Raw genomic sequence first — 15,618 nt, forward strand, 5'->3', positions numbered from 1 at the left:
ACTTACAGAATAGCAACTGGCTTTAAAGGAGGCTTAGACAGATCTAGTGATGAGTTTCAACTATGAGAGGCTAAAGTGAGTCCCATAATCAGAGGTGATCTACTCTTGACTGCCAGAAGCTAAGGATAAACATCATTATTGCCCACAGCATCCAAGGCATCTGCCCAGCCACTGTCCAAGACAGATTGCTGAACAAGAGGAAGCATCCTTCTGATTGACCCAAGTTGCTCTTACTCTGCAGTAAGATGCTTAGAGCAAATATAATATATAACAGAGACACAAATACAAGTGCTGGAGACATACTCTTTTTCCTTGGCTGAGATGGTGACGTAGACTGTGAAGTGGCACCATTACTGCCACTATCATCTTCCTCTTTTATCTCTGGCTTCTTTCCCTCTATTTCCATTGGTTCTTGCTTGATCTCTATCCCATTTGTTTCTTCTTTGGCTTGTGTGGGCCCTTGTAAGACCTCCTCCAACTGAAGAGGAAGAGAAAGTGAAACTTCACCAGCAGTGTAAAATGACAGTCTATTACATTTTCTAATTAAGAAAGGGAGATGCCCCCAATGAAAGCTCCTTTTGTAATCTGCCTCCTAATGATGACTATATGTGGAAATACGGTACCTCGGGCTTTGGCTCCGTTGGTGCTTCACCACACTCCAACTCTGTTTTTTCAGCCTTGATGTCTGATTTCATCTCTTGCACATGTGTGTCATGCCCAAGCTGCTGGGTGTTGACATCACCACTGGCAGCAGAGCCTGGTGTTGGCACCCTGTTGTCAATACTTGCAGCTGCTTGAGACAGCTGATAAAGAAAAAAGAGGATACAAAGAACTTATGCTGCACTCTGGCACAAAAGAGTCACAACAGCACAGAATAGATAACTATGACTATTAAAGTTAGCATATAAAATTGTCCTCTGTTATAAATGTTGAATCTTATGTGGTTAAAGCAGCAAAATCAGGTTAGGATTGGTAGGAAAGTCAGTATTCCATATATTTCATTCTTCTCCAAAAGCTTCAAAATTTTCAGTAGTTATACATCTATAGACATTCCCAGTCCCATGAACCTTACAATAAATTCCAACAAAGGAAAAGAAACTGGGCTAACAAGGGAAGAATGCTTACACGTAGTTACAGTTTCTTCAGATTTAAGTTAGGTAACCTTTTTACTATACAGCTCTCTTCCATTTTGCTATGTTATGATCTAGCGCTACATATAAAACACTCTCTCCCACATGGTTGGACATGTGGTCTCAGAAATGGAAAAGAACCAAATACTCACGGGAGTGCCAGGGGCCTGGGTGGAGGTTGGCTGCTGTTGAGATGGCTGTGGCGTTGGCACAGATGGGGGCTGAACTGGGGTCTGAGGCTGCGGTGTGACTTGAGTTTGTGCAACTGCTTGCCCTGAAGGTGTGCTTTGCATCTGTGTGGCATTTGGAACAGAGCCAGCAACTGGGGTGGGGGCTTGTCCTGAAGTAGAGACTGGTGTGGCCGGCTGGACAGGCACTGCTGGCTGTGGAGGGGTCATTCCTGGAGGGGTTTGGTGCTGAACAGATGGCACACTAGCCAGAGGAGGCACAGGCTGATGAAGGGGTGGTTGAGTCACCGGAGGACATGAGAGCTGGCCATTTTGTGGTCCTAGTATAGTCACGGAGTTAGGAAGAGCTGCACCAGGAACTTGTCCCTGCTAGAAAGAAATGGTATTAACATAACATTCAATAATTCATCAAATTGTTTTACACAGAAAATCACAAGAGCAGTCACCTTAGTACAGAAGTAATCACTAGGGGGGTTCAGTTGGACAGTGCTGACCTGATAATGTGGTTGACATTACATGTATTTAACTGGGTCAGCAATATCTAAAACCACTGTTACTGCCCTGAAATGATTCCCAAATCTGATATTATCACTTGCAATAATATTAGAATCAGGTATCTTGGTGGAGAGGCATGGAGGAGAAAGCGCTCTACAGCTGGCCAGTGGCACATAAACACATTTTAAAGGGTCATTACTTCATATGGGGGGAAAGTTGGCCTCCAAACACTGGAAGCCAGATCTACCCCTAAGAAATAATGGACTTTTAAAAATTTAAAGAGCCAATACACTACCAACCAGCTGTTGAGCACTGAAAAAAATGGGCAATACACATGACCTATTCTCAGATCTATCACCCGGAACTGTTCCTGGACTTAGCTGTTCGATGAGAGTCCACTTTTGCTCTTCGAGTCGTTTATAGCAGAACACACACCCAATCTTCCACTGCTCTGAGGGCATGAAGAAATGCTGCCCCAAGATAGTTGGAGACTGAGGGTAGGCGCTTGTCCAAAAGGAGCCCAGGGGCAGTTCTGGACAATTTCTTATAGGTGGTAGACCAGTTGAACAGTAGTGCAATTTTAAATGGCCTTTTGGCCTCCAGAGGTCAGATTTACCCCATAGGAAATAACAGCTCATCAGTTTGGACCACTCTTTTCTCTCCGTTTCTTCCTCTCCTATTTTAATTCCACATGGGATAGTTCGGAAAGGGCATGATTAATCTTAAGTATCAGGAGAATTATTCCAATATCTCTGGAATGATAAGAATATGTCCGGTATTTTATTAAAACAATATTCACACCATTCCAGTCCCCATACTGAGTAACTAAGTCCCCTTATGAAAATGTACAAGTCTGCTATATCTAAATGATCTACCTTGACTTTGACATTCATGGAAAATGTATTAATACCAAGTTCTAGGCACAAATACATGAAGCAAGTCAGGGTTCTTTGCCATTTTTATAAAAAATGGCCTGGAATTTCTTACTCAGAAAATGGAATAGCACAAGCAATACAACATAATCTACCATTATACCTGTTATTTACCTTTTCCTAGATGGCAGTTCTTAGAAGCTAAGCAGGTTTAGCTCTGGGAAGTATTTGGATGGGAGACCACCAAGAAAGTCTAGAGATAGTATGCAAAAACAGCCATCATTTTTGTCTACTTGTTGCCTTGAAAACCCTCTGGAGCTGCCATAAGTTGGCTATGACTTGACAGCATATCACACACACACATCCCTCAGTATTCATAAAACACATATATTAGGAAGGAAATATTTTATTTTGATGGACCATTTTCTTTCTTGTGCTCTTCATTTAGGGTTTATCAGGCATGGCATTTATTTGTTTTTTATAATAAACAAGCAAACAAAAACATGGACAGTCAAAACGCTGAATAAAAGGAGCCCTAACCACCAAACATCTGTGGTGACTCAAAGAACCCTACCTGGGATACTGCTGCTTGTGTTGCTGATTGCCCCATGGCTACACTGTTGACATTCAGGGCTCCAGTGGAGGCAGGAAATTGATTTTGCGGCAGGAACTGGGTTTGCGTAGAGGATTGACCCATGAGGCTGTTGGAATGGGCTCCCATCACATTCTGAGGCTGAGGCATCCGGGAAGGAGACATAGCCATCTAGGACAGAACAATCAATCTACAATCAGAATCTGGTCCAAAGGTGTTATGTGTCAATAATAGCCATTTCAACATGAGGAGAGAAAAAAGAAGCATATCCAAGAAAGCTACACTTCAAAATTTTTCTAAACCAAACAAAATGTACAAGGGGTACCTTAAACATGGTTTCTTGGCAGAATCTAAGGACCTGGGTATCACAGCTTCCCCTTCCCTCCAAATCTCTCTGACATTACTTACCTCACTTTCAAAATTCTTAGCATACTGGATTCGCAAATGCATTTTAACAACTACCATGGAGTAGTGGTTACCGTGTCAAACTATGACTTGGGAGCCCCAGATTCAAATCCCACTCTCCCACAGAAACTTGCTGGCTGATCTTGGGCCATTCTCTCACTCATCCTCTAACAGAACCCACGGGTTTATTGTGAGGATAATACGAAGGAGGGGAGAAAGTTGTAAGCCACTATGGGTCCCCACTGGCAAGAAAAGAAGGGTATAAATAAACTAAATAAATATTTGTAATTAACTTGCCATGGTAAACAAAGATTATTTTCTCTTTATAGTTTCATTAAACCAAATGTACATGCATTGAAAAGGACAGAAGATAAAGACTTTGTCTTCCCAAAGCATTCTAAAAGTTAACTTTTAAACAATAACAAGATGACAAAAATGATACTAACTGCTGAAACAGAGCCCATGTTGTTCATCTGGACAGGATGGTTCATGGGAGAAGCTGCACGGGGTCCTATTGGTGCCTGAGGCATCTGGACATTCCCTATGGACATAGGGTTAAACTGATTCACTCCCACTCCTGTAAAATGTACCCCCATAACAGCTCATTAGCAGAAAGTAATTCAACCACTTATTGACATATATTTGAATTCACCAAATTTATATACTTATTTACAGGGGTCATTTTGTAGAAACAGAGCTGGAGGAACTCATTAGCATATGCCATACCTCTTGCCATTAGTATAACTGATTTGCATATGCCACAACCCATGACATCACCTATTCTGGCTGTTTTGGACCCAATCCTGGCCATTCAGGACCAAAATTGGGCCCAAAATGGCAAAAAGGGGCTGAAAATGGCTGAAAAGGGGCCCAAAATGGTCAGGATCGGGCCGCTGATGAGCGGGAGAGTGATCCACCACCTGTCAGAGGCCCGATCCAGGCTGTTTCGGCCCCAATCCAGGCTGAAACAGGCCCAAAATGGCCGAGAGTCAGGTGGGCAGGGCCAGCTGACATGTGACCTCTTTGGGGAACTGCCGGAACCGTGTTCCTGTGCGTTCCCCCTCGAAATGAACCCTGCTTATTTATTTGGAAAATGAATATGCTGCCTCTCTGGAGACCTGCTTGAGGCATCTCATAAGGTAAAAATAAAACGACAAAACAACAATGTAAGGGTTACATTCGTGATTAGTTCTCGTGGCCCCTTCTTACATGCCCAAGTTAATGCTGATCACCACTTTGGGGTCAGGAAGAAATTTTCTCCAAGCCAGTTTGGCTAGGGATCCTGACGGTGTTTTGTCATTTTCTGGGAATGGAGCACAGATTACTGGGTGTGTGTGTGTGGGGTGTGTGTGTGTGTGAATTCCATGATCATGAAGGGGGTTGGACTAGATGACCCTGGATATCCCTTCCAACCCTATGATTCTATGAATTATCAATTACAAAACAAGCCATTAAAATCTAGGGCATAAAAATAGCATAAAACAATATTCAACATACTAAAATGATGTTTGTAGACCAGTTCTCAGAACAGAAGCAATCCATAAAAACAACTTTAAAAAATAGAACTGGTCAGTTAAAAGCCTGGGTTAAATGAAATGTTTTGACATAGTGTTTAAAGGACAGTAAGGTGAGTCTCAATGGGGAAGGCATTTCAAAGGCAAGGTACCATTGCTGAAAAGCCTTCTCTCTGGTCACCACCAGCCTCATCTCTGTAGGCAAGTGTGGAGAAAGCAGGGCTTCAGAACAGAATCTTAATAGGCAAGCTGGTCAGTGTGGAATGAGTGGGTCTTTTAAGTAACACAAGTTATTCAAGGCATTTGAACTGTGCCCAGAAACAAATGAGTAGCCAGTGCCAATCTTTCAGCCCTATATTCATCCTATAGCTGCTGCATTTTGGACCAACTGAAGAACCACCACAACATGCTGACCCCCATTCCCAACCCGGTAATCTTCTCCAGGATATCATAGTTGATGGTAGTGAAAAATGCCAAGAAGTACAGGAGACTCAAAAGAAAAAGGAAAATCAATATAACTGCCATTTTCATGCCAAAGATAATTAGTCAGGGCAACCAAGACCATTTATGTCTCAATCCAAGGCCTGAATACATATTGAAATAGATCAACATAATCCATCTCTTCCAAGACCATCTGAACATGTGTAATGACCAACCATTTGAGCACTTTGCCCAAGCGTGGAATGTTGGCTGCGGGTGGTAGTTATTTCTGTCATTTGGATCCATACAATTTCCACAGCCCGAACATTCATCATTATGAGCTCTTTATTAGAAAGTGGCACACACCAGGTCTCACAATAAAACACAGGAAAACCCTGCACAGCACTGGCAAAAATGTGCACATAATTTGCATTTGGATTACTGGCAACTATTCACCTTTTATCTTTCCCCTTCTATAAGAGAAGTCCTTTGTCCCATAAAAATTTTGTCTGCCATTCCCTTCATACACTGCTTACTCTTGCATCCTACTAACACTCCACTATAGCTTAATTTACAGATTTCATTTTTTTTTAATCAGCCATTTTTGGTTCCATACTGAGGCACATTTGGTTCTGGAGCCACAGGTGCAGACCCCTGGTTAAAATCTTGATAAAAGTCCAGAACAGAAATGCTCTTTCTACTTTTCTTCACATCCCACATAACTTACAGTATATTCCCAAGCAGAGATAACTTTTCTAAGGCCAGTGACTTCAGTGGATTTAGAAGGGTATATCTCTGCTTAGGAGTGCATTACCAGTTGTTAGGAAGTACCCAAATAAAATTCTAGCAGTCCATTTGCTTCTGCCCATATGTTCCTTTGTTGCACATCTACCCATACACAACTGCAGTTACACATGCTAATTACTGTGAATATACAACGATTTGGGGAAGCAGAACTAAAACAGTGAATGTCTGTGAGCAGAATGCAAGAGGAAGCACTTTGTTCTCCTCTCATTTTGACCTCGTTGGATACAAGTATGGGGACACCTAGGAAACTATTAAACTATGCCTATTTAACAGCTACATTCCCTATCCCCTCTACAATTTCATGACACCTCGATCATATTATGGTTTGGTTAGTCTTACTGCTTGGTTGAAGGGGCTGTAGAATGACAGTTTTTTTATATTGTTAAAAAGCTAACACTTCATTTACTAAAAAGGTGTCTACTGTTGGACACAGAACATGATCTTTACTATAGTTCATAGCTTCTCTGCTGCAGAGAAACTGTTTGAGGTCAACACACTGTTAAACAGAATAACCATGATTTCTGCTACTTCATTAAACGTGATTATCAAAAGGGATCTAAAGATGCAATGAGATTTCCCATCAATTTAGTTGCTAATACTGTTGGCACAAAGGAGGCAAGATGTGCTCAGATTCACAAAAAGGAGAAAATTAGTAGAAATTAAATACCTTGAGAGACCTGCATGCGGCTCATAGGCACATTTGGCATGGAAATAGGTCCATCTGTAAAAAACCAAAATTGGATCACTGCTGAGGATTTAGTATAAGAAAAACCTAAGAAATTATATTAGTAACACCAGAAAAGCAACCACATCAAAATGCCAAAAATCAACTTCAAATCCAGATGAAATTTTGGGACTGAAGACACCTTGGTTGCCCAGCCTAAGTTTACCTTCATCCGGAAACAGGCAAAGGGTCTACGCTCCACTAGGGGATGCTAGAGCAAGCAAAGGAAGCACAGAAGCCTCTCAACCTCCCTTTGGGTATAGTTCAATGTCCTCCTTTCTTGCAATTCTTGTGAACTCTCTTGTAAGGTCCTGCTCTGGATTGGCATAAGATGAGTCTTATGTCATGACAGAACCTAGAGCAAGGTCTTGTTATTTGATTTCAGGTTCAATAATAAGTAGTAGGCAAAAAAAAAACAAGAAATGAACTTATTTTCATAGTGCCTTAACTGAGTTTAATACTAAAATGCAATTTTCAGAATATGAATTTCAGAGGTAAAGGTCAGCAGGCCAGGTTCTCGATGAAATCCAAGGCATTATGAGGGTTTAAAAAGTAGCACAAGAAGAAAAAAAAGTATGCTGCAACATGATAGTTGACTATGCATGTTATGATAGAACAAGGTGCCGTAATTTGCAGTAGCAGTAGCTCTATTAGAATTTTTCTAATAGAAAATGACTTCTCCATCAGTGAGGACTGTATAAGTTGGGTCCCCTCCTTCCCCCATGGGCAGGGCATATGCAGTTGTTTTTTGCATATATTTCCACTATCCTCAGGAAGTTGACCCCTAGGCCATCCCCTGGATGAGGTTCTCCAGCTCTCCCAAACCAACACAAAAGTAGGAAAAATGCTGAAATCCTAAAAAATCTGGAAGCTATCTCCTCCACCTCCTGCTTGTAGCAGGGACAAAGGAGCAGCAGCTGTCCCAGAAGGATAAGTGTCCCATGGCAAAAGCTGGAGTCCAGTTACTCCTCCCTTTGAGGCCCTGAGACAAGCCATGGTGCCAGTCAGCACCTCTTCCTCTGTTCTCTCCCCTGTCCCAAAGCACTCTATGGACAGTGATTGTACAGCTGAACCACTCTTACATTGAAGTAACAGACAGGCCTGTCAAGGGAACTGTATGCATCTGCTCTGAGCCAGTGCCCATTCTCTTCATGTTGCACAGGCAAGACGTCCTGGCAAATGCTGGAGAGGAGACTCCTCCCACCTCTACTTGAGACTGCAAGAACCCATCAAGGTAACAGGGAGGCAGCAGATGGCCTCATTGGCCATTGAAGGGAGTGGCTCTCACTTTCTTCCCCCGCAATCATCATAGATGGGGTTTCTCTTCACCCAGCCAATTGTTCCTACATCATACAAGAAACAGGATATTAAGCAGGATCTCAGGGGGAAAAGATGGGAAGAGACACCACAGGGACCCCCCCTTCCAAAAGGAGGTATACAAAGGGATCCAAGCAAATACCAGTGCCATTCAGGTGTGGCCACTGCAGTTCTTCTACTGGGCCCAGTAGACCATGAGGCTGGCACTCAGCTTCTCCTTCAATTATCAGGGCAAGACAATCCACACACACACATACACCAGTTATTTAGTATCCCTGCATTCTAATTAGGGATGTGCATTGCAAAGTTATCCAGCTAAAGATATATATGAAAATCATTGGTTAACATGATTTTTCAGAACAGTAACAAAAATCAAGGATTCTTGGGAATTACAGAACCCCTCTTCCTAAAAAATCCATGGTTTTTTCATGTTTGGGTGCATAATAGCAATGCAGCAGATGATCATGTTTTATTTTGATTCTACTGATTTCCCAGACAGTGGCCCAGGGAAGGTAGCTCCCAGCCCACACAAGTGAGGTGTAGGGCCTGGTAAAGCTGCAGTTCTGGCTTGCTCAACCTTCCCTTCCTCCTTTGTGGGGGCAGATCCATTTTTTCTTCTGCAACTAGGATGGGCTAGGGGCACCTTCTTCAGATGTCTGTAGAACTGGACTCTTTTGTCCAATTTGCTTGATGTTTGGGGGTTCTTTAGACGACAAGCAGCACTAGGTCCCTTGTAATTCTGGTGTCATTTGGTTGAAAAACAGCCACACTAGTCCCTCCCCAATATCCACCACTGAGAATAATGAAAGACCTACGGGACAGGGGCTGCTGCTGGCCGTCCCAATCCTGGCTGTTTCAGCCCTAATCCCGGCCGTTTTGGGCCCAATCTCGGCCGTTTCGGGCCCTAAATGGGCCCAAAATGGCCAAAACAGGACTGAAACAGCCCAGAACAGGTCCCTCCCTCTCCCAGCAGCGGCCAGATCCTGGCTGTTTCAGCCCCAGTCTGGGCCATTTTGGCCCCAATGCTGGCTGTTTCGGGCCCTAAATGGGCCCAAAATGGCCAAAACAGGCCCGAAACAGCCCAGATTGGGCCCGAGTCAGCCTGGAATGGGCCGCTGCTGGGTGAGGGAACCCATCCCTGCCCAGCAGTGGGCTGTTTCCGGCCCGATCCAGTCCCAAAATGGCCCAAACAGGCTATTTTAAAAATATCCACGTGACACCACTCACATGGTTATTTTGAAGAGGTGCCAGAATGCCATTCTGGGGCGTTCTGGCTCAAAAAAAGCCCTGGTCTCCAAAATTTTCAATACATTTCTATTCGCCTCTCTTACTCCCCTCAAGTCTTCATCAAGCATAATAGCTGTCCGGGGTCTGGGTCCCAGCCCCCAGACTTGGTAGGAGGGAACAGCAGGTCAGCCGGGCTGATGGGCAAACAGAGGGGGCAGCCAGCAGACAGCAGGTCAGCCAGCTGACAGCAGGTCAACTGGTCAGCCAGCTGACAGCAGGTCAACCGGTCTGACTGGCAGGCAGAGGGGGCAGCTGGGGGACAGCAGGTCAACCCCTCCCACAGGCAAATGGAGCCAGAACCTGCCGGTGCCAGGGGCAAGGGGCAAAAGCCCAGGGCCTCAGGAGGCAGGGGGAGACAGAGAGAGGCAAGCGAGTCCCACTCCCCTAGGGAGGGAAAGGGGGCTAGGCAAGGCGGAAGGGGGCAAGGGCAGAGGGATTGGAAGCTCAGCAGTCACCCACCCAAAGACCTTACCTGAGGAGGAGAAGCAGCAGCAGCCCCAACAACCCAAAGCCACGCCCCAGCTAGAAAATAGTAGCCTGGCCCAGGAGTTGCCAAAAGCCAAGCCACTCCAGGTGGGGCTATTGGAGGCGCTCTGCAGGAAGCCCTGGGCAACCAGCCAAGGAGCCACAGCTGGACCCACCTTCAGCCATCAGCTCAGCCAGGGAGGCTGGGCTGCTAGCCAGGGGACTGCAGCTGGACATGCCTTCAGCAATCAGCCAAGGCAGGGAGGCTGGGCAGCCAGAGAACAAGGCACAGCTGGTGCTGGTCAGTGGGGCCAGATCAGCTACCCCAGCTGCAACTGCTTGGTGCAGCCAAAGGCCAGGCTGGAAGAGGGGTGGGGCAGTAGGAGGAAGCCCTATAAAAGCTGGCTGGGAAGAGCCCTGTGGTGGTGGGTGTGAGTGAGGAGTGATGATGTGGAGTGAGAGCAGTAAGATGCAAGGGTGGAGGCTTGGAGGAGAGTCCTGGAAGGAGAAGATGAAGGAGGGCGCAGAGGGTAAGCAGGCCAGGTTGAGCAGGCCAGCGAGTGGACTGAGAGGGAGTCTGGGTGAGGTATACCGCCCCTCCTTCCACAGAGCAGGGTCCTGCAGATTCCCTGGCCCCCCTGTGACGTCAGGAGCAGACCGCCCAGTGCCACGCCCAGCGGCAGCGGCGGCAAGCCCTGACAATAGCTACAGTAGTGGCCCTTCTCAGGACATAAGGTACACATGTCTGCCAATGGCTGGATGACCTTCTAATTAGATTGCCATGCAGGCTGCAGGGCCTCCAAGACATCCAAACGACCCTCTAGGGCCTCCTCACCCACTGGTTCCTGGTGAACCACCAGAAGAGCACCTTTTCACCCTCATAGGCAATTATCCACCTGTGAACAATGATTGACATGGCTTGACTCACTACGGCATAAGAACATTGCTTCAGTCTCAGGGCAGCAATTCCTCCTTCATTCATGCAATGTTAACAGATCTGTTGATCCGGGCACGCATGCTGAGTCTCATACTCTTCTGCTTAGAAATTGTGCCATAGGCCCAATTCCACTCCCATCTTCTTTAATGGTTTTTGCTGTTTCGTCCACAGGACATCCTCCAGTCAATAGCACAAGGGTACAGTTGTCCCAGCTCGAGTACCCCTTTTCCTTTGATGGTGGCTCCAAGACTTCAAGGAGGCATTCCATTTTCAGAACCACCCAGGGAGTTGGAATTACCACAGATAACAGTCTTCTGAGCTTGGAAGTGTACTACTATCACCGAGTCACTCAAGCAAAGTGGAGTGACACAAACAACCAGGCATACCATCAACTGATTGGAACTAAGAGTGATCATTCAGGCTACTCCCAGCACCTGGTAACTGATTCTCATGGCCTCATCTTTACCAACAACATGACCGTGAAAGCCCATTTTAACTCACAGGGGCAGGAGATCTTGCTCCCTCCAGCAGGATGCAACTCTTCAACTCCAATGGGCAATCTTCAGGGCATCTATAACCTGAGGGCAGACTGGCAGTCATCAGGATCTGGAAACTGGAGAGTGGGCTCTCAATACTTGTGGCTGCCATGCAGTGATCAGGAGGCTGGGATTTCACTGGCTGATCCTCTTTGCATCCCCAGATCAACAATAAAGCTACAAGATTCTTGTCCATGTTCTCCTTGGAGGGGGTGGAAGGCTAGACCACCTTGGCCCCAGAGACTTCCCTACATCTTTCCCCAGACACCAATTATAGCCAGGGTGCTCAACAGAATAAAAAGATAAGATAAACGGCAGGGATCATTTTAACTGCCTCCAACTGGCCAAGGAGACCCTAGTTCTTCAACCTGGTAGCAATGGTACTACAGCCTCCATGGATCATCTTGGCTGCTCTCAGCATCATCCTTCAGGATCTTCAGTTTTATCCTATCCAGGTTGGATACACCTGTCTGTCTGGAAATTGAAAGGATGGTACTAGAAAGACAGGGCTACCCAGCAAAGGAGATTATCCTGGCTTCTAGAAGGCCCTCTACCCAAAGAATCTATGAAGTCGATGTATTGTCGAAGGCTTTCACGGCCGGAGAACGATGGTTGTTGTGGGTTTTCCGGGCTGTATTGCCGTGGTCTTGGCATTGTAGTTCCTGACGTTTCGCCAGCAGCTGTGGCTGGCATCTTCAGAGGTGTAGCACCAAAAGACAGAGATCTCTCAGTGTCACAGTGTGGAAAAGAATTTCTTTTCCACACTGTGACACTGAGAGATCTCTGTCTTTTGGTGCTACACCTCTGAAGATGCCAGCCACAGCTGCTGGCGAAACGTCAGGAACTACAATGCCAAGACCACGGCAATACAGCCCGGAAAACCCACAACAACCAATCTATGAAGTCACTTGGAAGGCTTTCTACAGGTGGTATCATAGGAAGGAAAGTAACGTGCCTGCAGCTTGCGATCTTTCACTTCCTCCAAGATAGCTTGGATCAGGGCTCCAGGTCCAAGAATCTATGTATGGCGCCAGGTGGCAGCCCTGTCATTGGTGCTCTGTCCCATCACAGGACAACCACTTTCCAAATACAGCTATACAAGGCATTTCTCAAGGGAAATAGATCATCCCAATCTCCTTGCTCAGCATCACTTCCCTTTGTGGGATTTCCCATGTGAGTTCCACACAAGCCTCTATTTTAACTTTTGAGATCAATGTCATTGAGTATATTGTCATTCAAGCTAGCCTTTCTTCTAGCCATAACTTTGGACAGAAAGGTTTCAAAGCTTGCAGCCCTATTAAATCAGAGAAGAACTTTTTTTCTTTTCAAAAGGACTGAGTGACTACTTCCTTTCCTCCATACCAAATGTTAACTCACTGCACAGAGATCCATTTGCCTTAAATCTGCCCTCATCTCAGCCATCCAAAGGAATGAGACTGGCATAAATTAGATGTCCAGAGGGCTCTCTGTACCTTCATTAAGAAAACAACAGATTTCAGATCCTCAGATACCTTGTTCATATACTTCTTCCACAACAGAATGGGGAAGAAATCATCCTTGTCAACCACAGCCAGGTGGATCAAAGCATGCATTTCCTTGGCTTACAAATATCTTTTACTGCCTCAAAAATCACTGGAAGATGTTCCCCTACCTCAACACAACCAGTCTGACCACCTAGATGCATGCCATGGTAACATCGAGACTTGACTATTCTAACATGCTCTCTCTCTATATGTCTCCTCTTCAAATTAACCTGGAGACTCCAATTAATGTAGAACACTGCAGCTCAGTAATTATGAGGAGGAGCCAGGAAGAGCATGAATATTACTCTAATTTTGTAGTCACTCCTACCCGAAGAAGTCAGGAAAGCTTCCACTCTCCTGGGCTTTCTCCAAACTATGCAAAACTGAATTATTCAAGAGGACTTTTTTATTCAGATACAAAGGGTGCACTATATGGAAGCAGTCTCATGAAATGCATTAGGGTATAAAGACGATATATTTTACTACTATATTCTGTTGCTGTAAGTATGATCCTGGGTAGTTCTATGACAGTATTCTTGATACGTTTGCTTTGGCTGAGATTGAGTTTGGCAGAATAGTTCTTCAAAAGATAGTTCCCCAATAATTCCTCTCCTCTCTATTATTCTCACCCAGGATAGTACTGGCTTTCAATATTCCATACAAGCATACCTTTTCCCACTGATGGTGAATGAAACGCTTTAATAACGTATTAACATTCGATTTATATACCGCCCTTCAGAAAAACTTAATGTCCACTCAGAGTGGTTTACAAAGTATGTTACTATCTCCACAACCATCACCCTGTGAGGTGGGTGGGGCTGAGAGAGCTCTGAGAGAGCTGGGACTGATCCAAGGTCACCCAATAGGCTTCAAGTGGAGGAATAGGGAATCAAACCTGGCTCAGCAGATTAGAGTCCTGCCGCTCTTAACCACTATACCAAATTGGCTCTTAGTTTGAGCGTTTTTTCTTCATCAGTGGATTGGAAAGTATTTTTCCCTGTACTGATTGGTGAGGGGAGGAATTGCAAATTTACGGGATGTAAATTTTTCAGTTTTTCACACTTGTCCTTCAGTTTGAGAGTATCTCCAGCATAGGTCTGAAGCAAGAATCCTATTCTCATATATGATGGCAACTAGAGGTGGACTCTTGGAAACTTGAAAAGACATGAACTAGAGGTCTTTCTCCTGAGGATTGGTAGAGAATGCCCTCAAGTCATAGCTGACTTACAGCGACCCGTGGCAGGGTTTTCATGGTAAGAGACTAACAGAGGTGGTTTGCCATTGCATAACAACTCTGCTCTTCTTTGGAGGTCTCTTATCCAATTACTAACCAAGGCCGACCCGGCTTAGCTTCTGAGATCTGACGAGATCAGGCTCACCTGGTCTATCCAGGTCTGAGAATTGTGGAAGCCTTTATCCTGCCCAAAGAGCAAGGAAGTACAACCCACACAAGGATATCTTCCAATGCACTGATGAAAAGAAACCCTCACATTCCAGTGTTTCAATTTATACTTTTAAATTCCATGAATATGTCAAATAGTACAGTTTTATATGGTAACTAGGTTACTTTAGGTTATTAAACCAGTAAAAGTAGCTTAGGTGTAACAGGAAAGTAAGTATTGGGTATATTTCTATTTTCCCCCAAATTTTTATTTCATCAAACCAGTAACAACAAAATACACCACAAACCTGAGGGAAAACTTTTTCCCCGTATGGCTTTGTCATTTCCAGATATTATACATTTCTAATCTTATGAAGGGAGCTTTGACTCTTGAAAGTTCATACCCTGGAATTCTAGTTGGTCTTTAAGTTGCTACCAGACCCGAGTCTTGCTAATCTTACTATAGTTATCTGCATTTTAGGAGCACCTATGCTTGATTACTTTAATACATGGGGCTGCCTTGGAAGAAAGTCTTCAAATAGCCCAAAATTGGGAAACTTCAACTAGTCCAAATGACAGACAAGTTATTAACCACAACCCCCCACCCCAAAATCAGAACATTTTACCTGGTCTTAAATATCTTTACTGCCTTTCAATTCATTTCCCGACAACATTCAATGCTCTAAAGCCCTAAATTGTCAGAAATTTCTGAATTTGCCTGGCAGCTGGGATACTAATTGGAGGTCCTGACACAGATGCCTTCAAGGGTTAGGTAGGGCCTATTTTGCAGTTGTGCCTCACTTGTAGAACTCTTTTTAGGGATATATTCCCAGCTTCATCTTAGGTATCTTTTAGATATTGGGCAAAGATTGTCTTGTTTATCCATGTTTTAGGCAGAAAGTATTACTAGTGCTTCTACTGTGCCCTATTGGTCACATCTTTGATACCTCCTACTCTGATTTTTTCCCCTTGTTTAGAATTGGCCCATGTACATGGTTTCATACATTGTTTGGATACTGTTTTAT

General features: G+C 44.6%; 1 protein-coding gene across 3 annotated transcripts in view; it reads right to left on the bottom strand.

Annotated features, from left to right (window-relative positions):
* Positions 1-15,618, bottom strand: part of CREBBP (CREB binding protein) — a 166,115-nt gene that overhangs the window by 63,833 nt on the left and 86,664 nt on the right. For 2 of the 3 annotated variants that reach the window (XM_054995489.1, XM_054995487.1), the window contains 6 exons: positions 7,091-7,144; positions 4,129-4,259; positions 3,260-3,448; positions 1,283-1,687; positions 624-803; positions 304-478 (listed from right to left, as the gene is read on the bottom strand). In XM_054995489.1, the coding sequence (XP_054851464.1) occupies positions 304-478; positions 624-803; positions 1,283-1,687; positions 3,260-3,448; positions 4,129-4,259; positions 7,091-7,144 (1,134 nt within the window). The remainder of the gene's footprint in view (positions 1-303; positions 479-623; positions 804-1,282; positions 1,688-3,259; positions 3,449-4,128; positions 4,260-7,090; positions 7,145-15,618) is intronic. The other variant, XM_054995488.1, reaches the window with a different exon arrangement.

This window comes from Eublepharis macularius, chromosome 12 (assembly GCF_028583425.1).
Source record: "Eublepharis macularius isolate TG4126 chromosome 12, MPM_Emac_v1.0, whole genome shotgun sequence".
In the NCBI taxonomy this organism is placed as follows: Eukaryota; Metazoa; Chordata; class Lepidosauria; order Squamata; family Eublepharidae; genus Eublepharis; species Eublepharis macularius.